General features: G+C 53.5%; 1 protein-coding gene across 1 annotated transcript in view; it reads right to left on the bottom strand.

Moving 5' to 3' along the window:
- ASPSCR1 (ASPSCR1, UBX domain containing tether for SLC2A4) overlaps positions 1–15,773 on the bottom strand; it is a 45,993-nt gene that overhangs the window by 9,334 nt on the left and 20,886 nt on the right. Inside the window, exons 8-9 of the mRNA XM_008049897.2 lie at positions 886–1,025; positions 490–571 (exon numbers count right to left, since the gene is read on the bottom strand). Coding sequence (XP_008048088.2) covers positions 490–571; positions 886–1,025 — 222 coding nt within the window. The remainder of the gene's footprint in view (positions 1–489; positions 572–885; positions 1,026–15,773) is intronic.

Raw genomic sequence — 15,773 nt, 5'->3', positions numbered from 1 at the left:
ACCACGCCCAGCTAATGTTTTGATTTATTGTAGAGATGAGGTCTCACCAAGTTGCCCAGGCTGGTCTCAAGCCCCTGGGCTCAGGCAATCCCCTCACCTCGGCCTCCCAAAGTGCTGAGATTATAGGCAGATGATCCTTCTTGCCTCAGCCTCCTGACTAACTGGGACTACATGCATGCACCACCAAGCCCTGCTAAGTTTTTTATTTGTATGTGGCGATGAGGTCTTATGATGTTGCCCAGGCTGGTCTTGAGCTTCTGGGTTCAAGCAATCCTCCTGCCTCGGTCTCCCAAAGTGCTGGGATTACAGACATGAGCCACCGTGCCAGGCCTAACCGACTAATTAACGGAGACCATATAGGCCCCCATCCTCTACTAGCCACGGGGGATGTGCACGTGACCCACCACCAGTACCCTGGGGCTGCGCATGCTCCGCCATGTCCCCTCGTGTGAACCACACCTCAAATGACTCCCCCAGGCCCTTGCACACCTTCGGATAGCGCTCCAGCTTCTCCTTCATCTGAGCTTCCCTGAAGGCCTTGGTCACCAAGGGGGCTTCTTCCAGGCGCTTCCTGTGGTGGGGAGGCGGTTGGAGGAACAGATCCCCACCTCCAGTCCAAATCGAAGCCCCAGGAACAGGCTCTGGATTGTACCCCCAGGTTCCATGAGCTGCTCTCCTTCCAGAGGTAGGACAGGACTAGAAGCCCCTAAGGGGCCCCTACCCTCCACTAGGTGTTGCTTAGGGCAGCCTGTCTGTGACTTGGGCAAGAAGCCAGTCCTGCAGTGGCCTTGCACCTTGGGGGATGGCAGGCAGGATGGGGGGCACCCACATGGGGACAAATTGAGGAGGGTAGAAACCAGGAGACACTGAAAGAGGGGCACCCACCGCTCACTCTTGAGCTGGGCCAAGCGTCTTCTCACATCGTCCACTGTCACCTCATAGAACTCGTCGGGCAATTCTGCCGGCCAAGCCTGGAACAGCTCCTCCAGGTCAGGGTGGCACACCACAGGGTCTCGGTCCATGGGCTGGGGACAGAGGGCTCAGTTGACGCCGGTGTCATGCGGCAGACTCAGCTCTGTGGGGATTCCTCCAGACTGCTTGTGCCCCCACCCATCCAGAGCTGGCATGCAGACTCACACGCTGAGTCCCCATGCTCCCCCAACTCCCTATGGGCACTTGGCCAGGGCCAGGTCTTAGGGGTGGAGTTTGGGACAGCACTCCAAGGCACCCCACCCCAAGCAGGGCCTGTCCAGGGCTGCAGTCCCCACCTCCTTTCCCTGCCAGTTCACACCCCAGATGCTGAGACCCTGGCTCCCCAGCAGGGCACATGGCCCCTGGAGTCCAGTTCAGGCCACGTCAGGGGCTTTACAGGGGGCAGGGTGGCGACAGCCGCCAAATTAGAGTGTCGGCAAAAACCCCAGCCTGGCTGCCCAGCTGCCCCCACTGCCCTCTTGCCACAGCCCCACTTCAGGCTGACTCCACCCTCCCACCCCCCAGGGAATGAGCCTGGCTCTCACTCTGCCCACCCTGGGACGCAGCAAGGGACAGCTTCACTCCTAATTGGCATCAGCAGCAATGAAAATTACAAGGCAGGGCACTCTGTGCACAGTGCTCCGAGTGGATAATTTCAGCAGGTTTAGCCCAAGCAGCCATGCGGGTGGGACACCTCCGTGCTGGGGATCCCCACCCCCACCCCCCACAGAACCAGGCCTGGCTATCCCAGTCCATCCTTCCCCACACACAACAGGGAGAGCCGCTGGGGAAAGGCAGGTGGCCCTGCTCCCACCATGCCCCTCACCTCTTGCTCCTCTGACATCTGGGGAAGCTTGGCAGGCTCTGGGAACAACTGTCTGCCCCATTCCTTCTGCAGCTTCTCACACAGACCAGCCAGGTCCCTACCCTCTGCCCTGGGGACACCCCCCAGGCCCAGGCTGGTTGATCCTGCATGGCATTTTGAGGACCAGCACCCGAACACATCCATGCCAGGGGATGGCCAGGCCATGCCTGCTAGATGCACACCTTTCCCAGGTGTCTCCTGGGCTGCTCCCATACCTGAGACCTCGACTGTCCATGGACGACATGTCCCTGCAATCCTCAGAGCACATGGCTCTGTTATACCTTGTCATGTGGCTCTATCATACATTGTCACATGGCTCCAGTCAGGAGCCCCTCTTACCCAAGGGTAGAGTCGTGGTAGAGCAGCCAGGAAGGGCTGGCAGAGGTCTGGGTAGTAGGGCCCGCAGGTGGCTGACCAAGGCCCCTAGAGGCTACCCCTTCAAAGCCACAACCACCCTACAGCTGCTAAGAGCAGTCCGTGCCAGAGCTTTTTATAACAAGATGCCAGGCGCCAGGCTGCCCCCCACAGCCACAGCGCCTGCATTCCAGAGGGCCTCATGCTGGGCTCCCAAGGGATGAGAGGCCAGGACATAGATGCGCCTGAGTCAGGAGTTGCTGTGTCCATGTGGCCAGGCCAGGTAGTAGCAGGTTGGGATCCTAGCGTGGGTCTCTAGGCCTGTTTCTAACCTTCCCTAGAGGGGCCAGCCTAGGCACACATACCACCCAAGAACCCTTGCATCCCCACATGTAAGTAAAGTGCTGTTGGTGACACAGTGCTTAGCCTGACCACCCAGAAGGCACCCCTGTCCCAGGACACGGCCATGGGCAGAGGACAGAAGGCCAATCCCAAGGGTCATAGTGCTACCCTGGGCTCTCCCAGGCACAGCCTGGGGTCACTAATGAGGACAGTGGGTTGCTGGCAGGTCCATATCCTGGGCTGTGCTGATGACCTCTGGACCCACAGGCCATACCTGGGCCACCCAGAATGGGAGACGCAGGGGACAGCAGGCATCAGCTTCACACTGCCCAGGGGTTACCGATTCCGACAAAATCCTTTCTTCTGGATCCACCCAAATACCCACTCCTCCTCTCAATGTCTCCACCCTGCCCAGGAGGTCTCTGTCAAACAAGCCCAAATGCCCGGAGTCCCAAGGGCCCAGAATGGTAGGGGAGAGGGGCCTCTGAAACGCTCCTACCTTCCACCCACAAGGATGCCTAGACTCAGAGCAGCCTCACTGGCCTGGAAGTCAGGCTGAAGACTCGGCTGCTAGAGGGGGCCAGACCACCCGAGTCTCCCCTGAGAACAGACAGCCGTCTGTGGCTGGGCTGGTAGGAAGTGTCACTTTGCCACCACAGCCAGGGGACACTGTGAGCAGAGAACTTCAAATACGCATCAGCCCAGCTCCATGCCTTCCCCAGGAAAGAGTGTTTCCATCCCAAAGAGAAGAGGGGCTGGAGGGGGAAGGGAGGAGCCCCTGGCGGTGGGGCCATGGGTCTCAGGCTGTCCCCAGCCGCACCCGGCCTGTTTACTCTGCTCTGCCGGCAATCTGGCCCTCATTTGCTGTTCTGTCGGCATCGACAGTCATTACGTGCTGCTCCCAGCCTAGGTGGATTTACGGAGATGTTTTTGGATGAAGAACAGAGGTCGGGGGATGAGACATCAGGAGGGAGAAAGAAAGCAGTCAGTGACAACCACGAAGGAAGCCAACCCTGAGTGCACGGAGGGAGGCCCAGAGGGCTCTGGGACATCCTGCTGGCCAGAGATCCAGAGAGAGCAAGGAGCTGGCTCTATAGGCCTCTGGCCTGGGTGAGGCCTCCTGGATCCTCCACCATGAGAAGGAGGAGCAAATGAGGAGAGGGACAGCACCCACTCACTTCTCTTACCCCGATTTCTTTTTTGTTTGTTTGTTCTTTTTTTTTTTTTTGAGTTGGAGTCTCACTCTGTCGCCCAGACTGGAGTGTAGTGGCCACTCCCAGCCACCGCAGCCTCGACCTGCTGGGCTCCGGCGATCCTTCCACCTCAGCCTTCCAAGTAGCTGGAACTACAGGTGTGCGCTACCACACCCAGCTAATTTTTTGATTTATTGTAGAGATGAGGTCTCACCAAGTTGCCCAGGCGGGTCTCGAACCCGTGGGCTCAGGCAATTCACTCACCTCAGCCTCCCAAAGCACTGGGATTACAGGCTGAGCCACCGAGCCTGGCCCCCCGATTTCTTATTTTGCAAGATTTCACCCCACAGAAAGGTTGGCAAACACAATGGTGAACATCCCTCATGCAGATCTGCCAATGCTGCTTTCCTTGTGGTACAAACGTGCATACTCATGCACACACGTACACACATACATATACATGCACACACGCCTGCTACACCATCCAAGACAGCCACGGATGTCATTGAGCCCAGGATGAGAACAGAGCCTTGTCCCAACTGCCAGCACGTCAGCATCACACCCAGGGCCTCTGCAGCAGACAATGGTGCCAACATACAACCTGTGCTGGTAACATCCCTATTATCCTCAAGTAACTAGATAGCTTTTCTTTCTTTCTTTCTTTCTTTCTTTCTTTCTTTCTTTCTTTCTTTCTTTCTTTCTTTCTTTCTTTCTTTCTCTCTCTCTCTCTCTCTCTCTCTTTCTTTCTTTCTTTCTTTTTAGTCAGAGTCTCACTCTATTGCCCAGGCTGGAGTGCAGTGGAACAATCACAGCTACCACAGGCTCAACCTGCTGGATTCAGGCTATCCTTCCATCTCAACCTTCCAAGTAGCTAGAACCAGAGGTGCATGCCACCACGGCCAGCTAATTTTTTTTCTTTTACATTTATTGTAATGGAAGGCTGAGGCGGAAGGATCCCTGGAGCCCAGCAGGTCGAAGCTGCGGTGGCTGGGAGCGGCCACTGCACTCCAGTCTGGGCGACAGTGAGACTCCAACTCAAAAAAAAAAAAAAAAAAACTTATTGTAAACTAGGCTCGGTGGCTCAGCCTGTAATCCCGTGCCTTGGGAGGCTGAGGTGAGTGGATTGCCTGAGCCCATGGGTTGGAGACCCGCCTCGGCAATTTGGTGAGGCCTCATCTCTACAATAAAAATCAAAAAATTAGCTGGGCATGGTAGGGTGTACCTGTAATTCCAGCTACTTGGAAGACTGAGGTGGAAAGATCGTCAGAGCCCAGCAGGTCGAGGCTGCAGTGGCCGGGAGCGGCCACTTCACTCCAGTCTGGGCGACAGAGTGAGACTCCAACTCAAATAAATAAATAAATACATAAATACATAAATAAATAAATAATTTATTGTAGAGGTGATGTCTTGCCAAGTTGCCCAGGTTGGTCTTAAGCCCTTGGGCACAGGCAATCCTCTGGTCTCCGCCTCCCAAAGTGCTGGGATTATAGGCGTGAGCCACCATGCCTGCTCTGGACAGCTTTTCTTGGGCATAGCTGTCTCAGTGGGGCTCAAGCTCTGCCTCCTGCCCCACATCCCCAGCTGGGGCCTACATCAGCAGAATGCCCCTGTCTGGTCTGGCTACTCCTCTTCTGGTGCTGAGACTCAGGCTAAAGGTGTGGGGAGTAAGACTACTCAGGGCTGCCCTGTAGTCCCTCAAACATTCCTGACTGAAAAAGCTCCTGAGGCAGGGCCCACCCAGGAGAATGAGACCCAAATCTAAAGCAGAGAACCGGGCATCTCATCCTGGGGTCTGAGCCTCAGAGGCTCTCCAGGTGGGTGGTTGGCAGATGTCCCTAGGTTTCATCAAGCCCAGAAAGCCCTTGCGCTCAGGGCCATGGTTAGGCCGATCTCATCCAGCCAGTGTGGTGACTGACAGCTAGCACAGAGCCTTCTTGCCACCAAGATGAGGCCTCACATCTCTGGTCATGAGACCTGCCCATCCATAGGGCACAGGTGTGACAGCACGAGGGGACCACAGACGGACACAAGAGCTGGAGGTAAGAAGTCTGTGACCAGCCACATTGGGGGCTCCACAGGGAGACCTCACAGGGAAACCGGGGGAGGGAGGCCTGGCTGAGGCACAGGGCAGGCAAGAGGCATGCACGAGGGGGACAAGACCCGCAATGCACAGAAGGCCCGCTCATGTCAGAAGTGGCCTCTGCCCGCAGAGATTTCCTTCTCTGGACAGTAGTTTTCCAGGATGTGATGACACATAGAGAAAAAATGTAAAAACTATTTGGAGGTGACCTCAACCTCAGATTTTCCAGCGTTTCTGTGAGGGTTTTTGTTTTTCCCTCCCTGCCTCCCTCCTCCGCCTCAGCCCTGCTGCCCTTCGACAATGGATTTTGGTAAGAGGGAATGTGTGGCGTTTCCCCTTGAGGCTTTGAGCTTAAATGAATCACTACACAAGGAACGCAGGCCAAACCTCCCGAGTTACTCAGAGCTTCGGCCGCCCTCAGAGGGAGGCGCAGGAGCATAGGATGCACTGCAGAAGAGGCTATGCCAGAGCGAGAGGCTCTGTGGGGGCAAAGCTCTGGCCTTGTGCACTGGCGCGCTCATGACACAGCTCTGCCTCTGAAGACGCTGCAAACTCCACACCCAGTGCACAGCTGCTGGGAGGCCACCCTGGGACACATCTCTTCACCCCACCACCAGCACCTAGCAGAGGGCTCGGGCCTCAAATCATACCCACAGGAGACAGTGCCTCACTCAGGCCTGGGCACATCCTCCACAGTGATATGGACAGCCTAGACTGCCTGCCAGCAAGTGACCACATGGCCAGAGAGATGCAGGGATGCTGTTGTGAAGAGGCCTGGCATCTGTACCTTCCCTGGAAGAAACACAGAGCTTCCCACTCCCTCACCCCAACCCAGGCTGTGCTGGCCTTGGACACCTTAGGGCCAGTGGCAGGTCATCACACCTGGGGAGGCAACTCAGAGCCCCATCCCAACAGCCACACACACACCCTGGGTCCTCCAGCCACAAGCCCCGAGGGGACAGGTGGAAGGGCGCCTCGCAGTATGCTGTTCCTGATGCTACAAGGTCTCCAAGAGATACGGTTTACCCCAGGACTAAGAGAAACAGACGCAGAGTGGGGGGAGCAGAGAACATCACCATCCAAGGCTACTCCTGCCCCTCCCCACCTGCAGCAGCCACTCAAACTCATCTCAGCAATTGCTGATGACACACAAAAGCAACAAGTATTCATGAGAAAACCCAGGCTAATCGATAGTCTATGACAACACTGACAGATCAAGGGATGGATTCTGCACAGCACAGTTGCTATGAACAGCAAGCAAGAGGTGTTTACTGAAGCAGGACACATGAACGCCATGAGGAAGGTCTGCCAGCTCCACATCAGAATGTTCACAGTGGCCCCATCTGGGTGCGGAGAAGACAGGTTTTTGTTTTTCTTTTGGCTTCTCTGAACTGTCCAACTTCTCTACCATGAATATGAATGACATCATAAAGAAACGAGAAATGTTTATTTAAAAGAAGAGAACAGAGTTACTAAACCCTGGGCGGCAGTAGCAACATGTGCACATCTGTGGTAAGGCCAGGTGTGCATCTCTGTGGATGAAGCACATTAACACCCCCCAAAAGGAACAAAGTACATTCCTGCACAGTGCACTATGGGTCCCCTCATCTACAACACGCAGCTGGTCCTGGGATGCACAGGAAAGATGCATACCAAAGGCCTGCAGACCTTGGTGGATGGGACACGCATACCAAACCAGAGCTCCTGGAAAAATCCCAGCAGGAGCCCCTGGGCCAACCGGTGTGGGACCCAGGCCAGGAGGGGCGACTGGGGCTGTGCTCTGCAAGAGCCGACTCACCCAACCAAGGTACCCACATTCCCTGTCTTCCTCTACAGCTTGTGCAGTGAACATCCATCCCCCTAGCAGTCTGCTGTGACACAAGTACCAGTCAGTCACCAGGCTTCAAAAACAGCCAAGACACAGCCAGCCACCTGCGAAGTCTCTGACCCATCTGCCAGCAAACTTCAGCAGACATTCCAATTAAGGCCATGGCCTATGTCTCTTGGGACAGCTGTGCCCAGCCTCAGAGTCCAAGGGTTGTCCACAAACACACACCAGCACAGCAGGGACCACAGCCAACCTAGCCATCGGGCCAGCATGAGGGGGACAGCATGGCAGGAGCTCCTGGCCAAAGGGAAAGAAAGGCAGGCAGCAAAAGGGTCCCCAATCACTGAGGCACGGGACTCCAGTCCTCCAAAAATGCCTGCTGCTTGGGACAGTGGCACTTGCCCTGCCCAGCAGGTAAGAGTCCCAGGTAGGGACATTCTCACCATGCTTAACACAACCACCCACTTCACACCCCAGCCCCCTCAGTTCCCTCAGCTCCCATGACCTTGGACAAGTTCCTACACTGGCTTTCAGCCCCAGGGGGCAGAGGGTGAGACCAGGGGTGTGACAGCATTGAGGAAATCCCAGGAGTGAGGTCACCCTGAGTGGAGGAGGGGCAGGCAGGATGGGAGCCGCCAGCCTGCATAGGCAGACCCAGGGCCTTTGATCAGGGGCAGTCCTCATGCCAGCTGCTGGGGAGGTTGGGTTGTTGGGGGGGCCATCCCAGCCCAGAAAAGAGCTGCAGGGCAGCCTCCCGGCCGGTGGAGGGACTTCAAAGGACAGGGCCAGGGGGCGCCGGGCAGCCCCAGCCTCTCCCAGCGCCCGGTTCTGATCGCTAGTAAAACTACCTTCTAATAATTAATGTTTGACATCAAAGGCAGGAACCGCCCGGGTCTGTGAACCATCCCGGGCCTCCGCCGAGGACCTGCCTATATTTTATCCTGTCTCTTTCTTCTGACTCTTTATTTAAATCCAAAAACCACACACAGGCAAAACATTAATGGGAAACTTGGAAACTCTTTTTGATTACTAAAGTGTACCTTTGAAGTTCCCCAAAAAAGTTCTGTTTTGTTCCCTCCTCCCCTCCCCCCAGGACTGAAAAGGGACACAAAGCAGACGGCATGTGGCCGGCTGGCCTCTGGGTGTGCGGCTGTTAGTGACAGGAGGCGTGAGGCAGGCGGGAGGGAATGCTGGGGCCCCCAGATCAAAGGCCCAAGGGGCGGGAGTGCAGGCGAGGCACACGAACCCTCCCCCAAGACCTCTCCTGTCGGGGCCATGGGATCAGTACTGGGACTGAGCTGGGATCCCATCCCTGACATGACTGCCTGCCAGGCCAACACAAGCTGTGGCTGCTTTGGGTGGCTGCGCCCAGACACAGTGAGCCAGGCAGGACCTACCCTGGCCACAGAGGGAAGCAGGAGTCTAGATCTGGTGCCATTAAGGTAGGGGAATCAGCCACATGTCCTTCACACCAAGGGGTCCCAGCAAGACACTTGGCTGGGAAGAATGGGCACTCAAGGCAGCCAAAAAGTCACTGAGCAGAGGTGGGCAGGGTCCTCAGAGGGAAGGTAGGTGTCACTGCTATCACAGCCCCAGAAGAAACCATTCCTGGAACTTGGAACCCCCAATCACTTGTCCACTCAACAAGAACATGAGTACAGTTCAGGGCACCGTGAGTGGGGAGCAGGACTCTCACACAGAGCTGGGTGGAAGCAATCATGCTCAGTACAGGTGCCCCACCTCTGCCTGCCTAGGTGTGTGATAGGAGGCAAGGGTAAGGAGCGAGGAGCTTGACCCAGCAGTAACCAGAAGGGCCAGGCAGGCTCTTCACTCACCAGCATCAGCACCTCGGCTGCTCCTTCATGGGGACTTGCTGTGGGCGTCTCCTGACTAAGGATGATGACAGCCTCACAGGTGATTCCTCCACCCAGCTGTTTGTTCTGATACGCACTGCACATCTGGCTTTACTCCCGAGACCCGATGGATAAAGGGACTGGCCAGGGAACCTGCAGTCCCTCTGTCTGTCTGACCAGGCACCAGGCATCCACCAGCTTCTCTAGCCATTGAGAGAGGCACTGGGCAGGGCCAATACTACCCAAGCAGGCAACTGCTGGCACCTCAACTGGGATGGTGCAGGGAGCAGGGGCAGTCACTTGCCAAGCTCCCCTCCAGCAGTGATCACCAGCCCTCCAACACAGACACAGGAACCAGAATATGGAGCAAGTACAGATGGGAAAAGATGAAATCTCTTAAAAGGTAGAAATTATCAAAAAATGAATATATCTTTTATAAAAAAAAATTAGCTGGTTGTGAAACAGAGTTCCACAGACATGAAAACAACCAAATAGGAAAGGCTGCTCTTACTTCAAGTTAAAAACCAGACACTATCAAACACTATAAATGAGAAAGAAAGGGAGAAAGAAGAGGGGAGAGGGAAAGGAGGAAGAGGGAGGGGGAGGGTAGAGGCAAAGACTGGATGACACAGCCCTTCCAGACCTATCCAGGTAAGCAGTACCTCTCAGGACTCTGCTGGCAGCCTGGTCCTCAGAGGATAACTGAGCCAGGAAACACTCTCCTCCCACCCTCACCACTGAAGGCTACCTAACAGCCCTCCAGTCTCTCTTTCAGCACAAAATCCATGGGTGCTACAACTACCCTTTTTCTGCAAATGAAGAGGCTGAGGTAGGCAGACTCCAGCAACCTGGCCACAGGGGTCCGTGGGGCCAGGACAGGGATGGCAGGGACACATCAGCCAGTGTCAGGGAGCCCACTGACAAGTGTCACCACAGAAAAGGAGCTGAGGGCCAGAGGGTCAAGTCATGGCCCCATGCAGGTGTGCTGGGAGGTCAGCACCTGGCTGTCTACAAGTGCTCCCACCACGAGCCTGGCCGTGATGGTAGGCAGCAAGGACAACCTCTCAAGAATGAACTGTCTCCCTGTTACAGACACAACTTGCAGAAAACAGGAAAGGAGGGTAGTGCCAAACTCACTCATGACGCTAGTACAATCTCCATTCCCAAGCTGGATAAAGACAGAGTATAGACTGTCTCACTTATGAACACAGCTGTACTAATCTAAATAAAATAAAGCACATAATTATCTCGATTAATACAGAAAAAGTTATTTATAAAGTTCCACATCTACTTATGATTTTTTTTAAATCTCAGAAAATTAGGAAGAATAGCTTTCTCAACTAGAAAAAGGTTTTTTACAGCACATGTCATCCTTAACAGAGAAACTACCGATTATTCCCTTTAAGATCAAGAAAAGGAATGACGTCCACTAAGATTGCCCACACCAGGGACTCAGTCACTGCAACACAACAAGAAAAGGGATGAGGGAAGGACAGATGTAAAGGAAAGAAACAAAACTACTATTACTTGTGGAGTAAGAAACCAATAGAAACCAAGAAAAATTACTAGAACTAATAATGGAGTCAGCTAGTTAAAAATGTATGAGGAAGCTGGGCTCGGTGGCTCAGCCTGTAATCCCGCACCTTTGGGAGGCCGAGGTGAGTGGATTGCCTGAGCCCGTGGGTTCGAGACCTGCCTGGGCAGCGAGATCTCATCTCTACAATAAATCAAAAAATCAGCCGGGCGTGGTAGCGCATACCTGCAATCCCGGCTACTCGGAAGGCTGAGGCGGAAGGATCGCCACAGTCCAGCAGGTTGAGGCTGCAGTGGCCGGGAGCGACCACTGCACTCCAGTCTGGGTGACCGAGTGAGACTCTAACTCAAAAAAAAAAATTTATGAGGAACCATAATACTATCCACAGTATTATATAATTTTAAGTATCTAGGAGATCACTTAACAAAGTACAAACAAGACCTTTATGGGAGAAAATCAATAAAATTCTATATTAAAGAACATAAAAGAAGACTGAATAAGTAGAAAGATACATCAGTTCTGTGGATGAGATGATATAACAATGTAAAGAATTTTTTTTTTTTTTTTTTGAGTAGGAGTCTCACTCTGTTGCCCAGACTGGAGTGCAGTGGCCACTCCCGACCACCACAGCCTCGACCTGCTGGGTGCCAGCGATCCCTCCGCCTCAGCCTTCCGAGTAGCCGGAATTACAGGCATGTGCTAGCACGCCCGGCTGATTTTTTTTTTTTTGATTTATTGCAGAGATGATTTTTTTTTTTTTTTTTTGGATTTATTGCAGAGATGAGGTCTCGCTGCCTAGGCGGGTAAAGATTTTAATTCTCTCCAAAGTCATCTATAAACTCAATGTAATTCTATGAAATATTCAGCAGCAATTTTTGAGGAAATTGGTAAACATTGTAAATTTTCTTGAAAGAATAAGTCTGTGAATAGATATGTCCTTTTGGCAAATAATGGCCACGAGAGTTGCTTCAGCAGCCACCCCAGGATAGGCCACATTCAAAATGAGTGTGGAGCTGGTGGGACAAGGGCAGGCCCATGGGACCAGGGCCAAGCTGTGCTGATCAATACATGGCGCTAGGGAAAAAAAACCAGCCAAACCCCTGCTTCATGCTGTGTACAAAGGTGGCCTCCCAGAGGGCTAAAGATCACTGTGTGAAAGACAAATAAATCCGTAATGTGAAGAGAAGAAAATGCCAAGATACTGCATTGACCTTGGGGTGAGGAAGGACTTTGTAAGACTCCAAAAGCACAAGCCATAGGAACAAAAGTTTGCTGAATCTGACTAAACAGATCTCAGACTTTCTGTTCAATGAAGGACACCCCTGATATGGCGCTAACATCTATAATGTGAAGGAACTCTTGCAAAGTGACAGCATGGGCAGGGAATGTGGACAGTAAGAGAGTGAAGCCCCAACAGCTGAGAAGCATATGGAGGAGTGTTCAAGCTCAAGAACAATCAGAGAGACCAAGTGCTATAAGACGGCATCCTATACCCATCACACTGGAAAAAATTAGGAAAGGTGAGGGAAGCACAAGGGAAAGAGACGTTGCAAGAGTCCCTTCACATTCCAGATGTTAGAGCCATATCAGGGGTGTCCTTCATTGAACAGAAACTGCAAGCAGGTCAGGCTGCTAGGGACTGAGACCACGCTGCAGATGGCAAAGTACAGCAGCACCCAAACACCCTGGGCCCTAGCGACCCCCTCCTGGGAACAGGGGACACTCCAGGTGACACTGAGTGGAGTGAACAAAGCCAGAGGGCCCAGTGTGCCTGGTGTGTGAAAGTGAAAGTGCAGTGTGGGGGGAGCCCTCTCTCCAGAACCTGCATCAGTCATCACCTGGGGCCCCGGGGCACACTAAAACTACGGGGACATTCTGGAGGTGCAAATACTATGGAGAGAGTAAAAAGGTCAGTGGTTGCCAGAGACTGGAAAGGGTTTTTAGGGCAGTAGATTACTCTGTATAGCACTGTGATGGTCAATATGTGTCATGTTTGTCCAAACCCACAGACTGTCCAACAACTGGTGTGAGCCCCCATGTGAATGGGGACTTATCCCTCTCTGCTCCTGGTGGGCTGACTCCAGAGACCCTTTGTCACCCAACACAAAGAGCTGTACTGCAGCCCCAAGTGGAGACTGGAGTCCCTCAGGGTCAGAGCTGGCACCTCCAGGAGGGCCCCTGCCCACGGCCTGAGAAGTACTCTGGGGCAACTGAAGACTACAGTAACAGATAAATACTGAAATCTTAAGAAATGTGTGTCACTGAATGGCTTTCTCTTGAACCAGCCCCCGCCCCCCCAGGCATCTTGGAAAAAGAAAACAGAAACAGTGTGGCCATCTCCCCTACATCTGCAAGGGGCAGCTCTGACTGCTGACTCCTCCTCCCTCCCAGGTCCCATCCCATGGGTTATCCCTCCACATTCTGCTCTCTAACCACAGGATGGCTGCCCTCCCCTGCCTCTGTGGGGCCGCTGGGCATCCGGGCAAGGTCTGGCCCTTCTCAGAATGCCCTTGAGTCTGGGGATCTGCTGGCTTTGTGAACAGTACATTCTTAGGAAATGCTACATATCTTCCCCCTCTTTAGCCAGGGTCGGTATCAGAGCAAATGTCCCACCCACATGTCATCCCACAAACACGCTAGGATGCAGGGAAAACAACTCCTTCACAGAATGGTGGTGTCTCGCCAGAACAAATGTGGCCCATTTCACTGCACTTAGGCCCCACCAGGCTCTGGTGGAAGATGCCTCTAGAGTTACTACATGGCTCTTCAGGTCAACTGGCCAGAGATGCTGGCAACCACAGCACGCAGGTCAGCATCTGACACCTGCTCCGAGTCCAGCCCTGACTCCTTCCTCCTGCTCAGGTGGAATCATCCCGTCCACACTCCTTGGACACGTCTATGTGGATGACAAGCCACCTTCCAGCTTTAGTTGCCACAGCCATCCACACTGCCCCTCCTACCCCAGGACCACTGCCCAGGTCAAGTACTCACTTGGACAAGCCCCTGCCTCCACCACAGTCTTTCCAACTAACGTTTGTTTTTTTTTTGAGTTGGAATCTCACTCTCTCACCCAGGCTGGAGTGCAGTGGCATGCTCATGGCACCGCAGCCTTGACCTGCTGGGCTCAGGCGATCCTCCTGCCTCAGCCTTCCAAGTAGCTGGAACTACTTGACATGTACCACCATACCTGGCTAATTTTTGGATTTACTGTAGAGATGAGGCCTTGCCAAGTTGCCCAGGCTGGTCTCGGACCCATAGGCTCAGGCAATCCTTTCACCTCGACCTCCCAAAGTGCTGGGATTATAGGCGCAAGTCACTGTGCCTGGCCTCTCAACAAACTTTTTACATCACTTCCCTTGAGTCCTCCAGTGGCTCCAGCACTTGGGAATTTCTGCAGCAGCGGAATCCTTTTATCAGAGACAACCTTAAGATCACCTTGAGCCAAACATGGCAAGTGAAAGCTAGGCTGCTGTGGCTGAAGGGGCAAAGGAGAATGGAGAACCACAGCCAGCGAGGCCCATTCACACCTGAGGCCCATTCACACCCACGTGGCTGACAGAGCTGCAGGTGACAATATGTGGCCTCAGGCTGGCCCCACAGTAGGGCCTCTGAGGACCAGGATGCCTGGATGTTGTTGTCCCTAACATCAAGGTAGTGGAAGACACATTTAACATGCCCCTCTTGGCCTGGCACAAGCGCTGACTTGGAGTGACATGCTGGTCAAAATGCAGGACCATGCCCAGCCTTGAGTTAGAACTAGGGCTCTCAGGTCCTACTTGAGGGAGCCCTGCTTGGCTGAACTCTAAGAGGAAGACCTGTTGCCTTTTTGAAAAATAAGCCCAAAAAGGAGAGAAGTCCAAGACATCCCAAGAGTCCAAGGTATTTTCTGGGGAAATCTGCAATGAAGCCTTTACTCATATGAGGTGGATGTGGTCTTGGGAGTGTTTCAGAAGGTACCATCACCCAGAAAAACCCCCAAGGAAGAGTAAGCAGTGCACCTGGAGTGAACCCAAGTGTGTTGTCTGATGAGGATGCCAACCACACCAACATTTCCAAAAAAGCTAGTGGAAGCTTTGAAAGCTCAACTGGAGAGTTCCAGAGAGGTTCTGAGTAGAAAATTCCATACCAGGCTAGGTGTGGTGACTATAGGCTCACACCTGTAACCACAGCACTTTAAGAGACCAAGGCGAGGGGATTGCTTGAGACCAAGAGTTCGAGACCAGCCTGGGCAACATAGTGAGACATTATCTCTACAGAAAAAAAAAAAATTAGCCAGGCACGGTGGCACATATCTGTAGTCCCAGCTACTCGGGAGGCTGAGGCGAAAGGGTCGCCTGAGTCCAGGAGGTCAAACCTGTGGTGAGACATGACTGTGCTACTATACTCCAGCCTGGGTGACAGACTAAGACCCTGTCAGACAGACCACACACACACACACACACACACACACACACACACACACACACACACACACACACACACAAAAGACAGGTGGCCCACACCTCTCCCCCTATCAGGAGCTCCTACATAGATGCAACTGCCAAGGTGGGCTACCAGTAAGCCCCTGCTGACCACAAAATAAAAGAGATGGCCCTCAGGGTCTGACAGCTTTTAGAGGACAGATGGAAGAAGGCAAGGAGGCGGATGCTGACATCACATGGATGTCCCATGGAGGTGGGGTAGGGTTCTTTTTTTTGTTTTGTTTTTTTGAGTTGGAGTCTCACTCTGTCGCCCAGACTGGAGTGCAGTGGC

The sequence above is a fragment of the Carlito syrichta genome, unplaced genomic scaffold, assembly GCF_000164805.1.
Source record: "Carlito syrichta isolate Samal-C Ts95f unplaced genomic scaffold, Tarsius_syrichta-2.0.1 Scaffold139178, whole genome shotgun sequence".
In the NCBI taxonomy this organism is placed as follows: domain Eukaryota; kingdom Metazoa; phylum Chordata; class Mammalia; order Primates; family Tarsiidae; genus Carlito; species Carlito syrichta.
The sequence above is the reverse complement of the archived record's forward strand: the minus strand, read 5'-3'. Positions and strand labels throughout refer to the sequence as shown.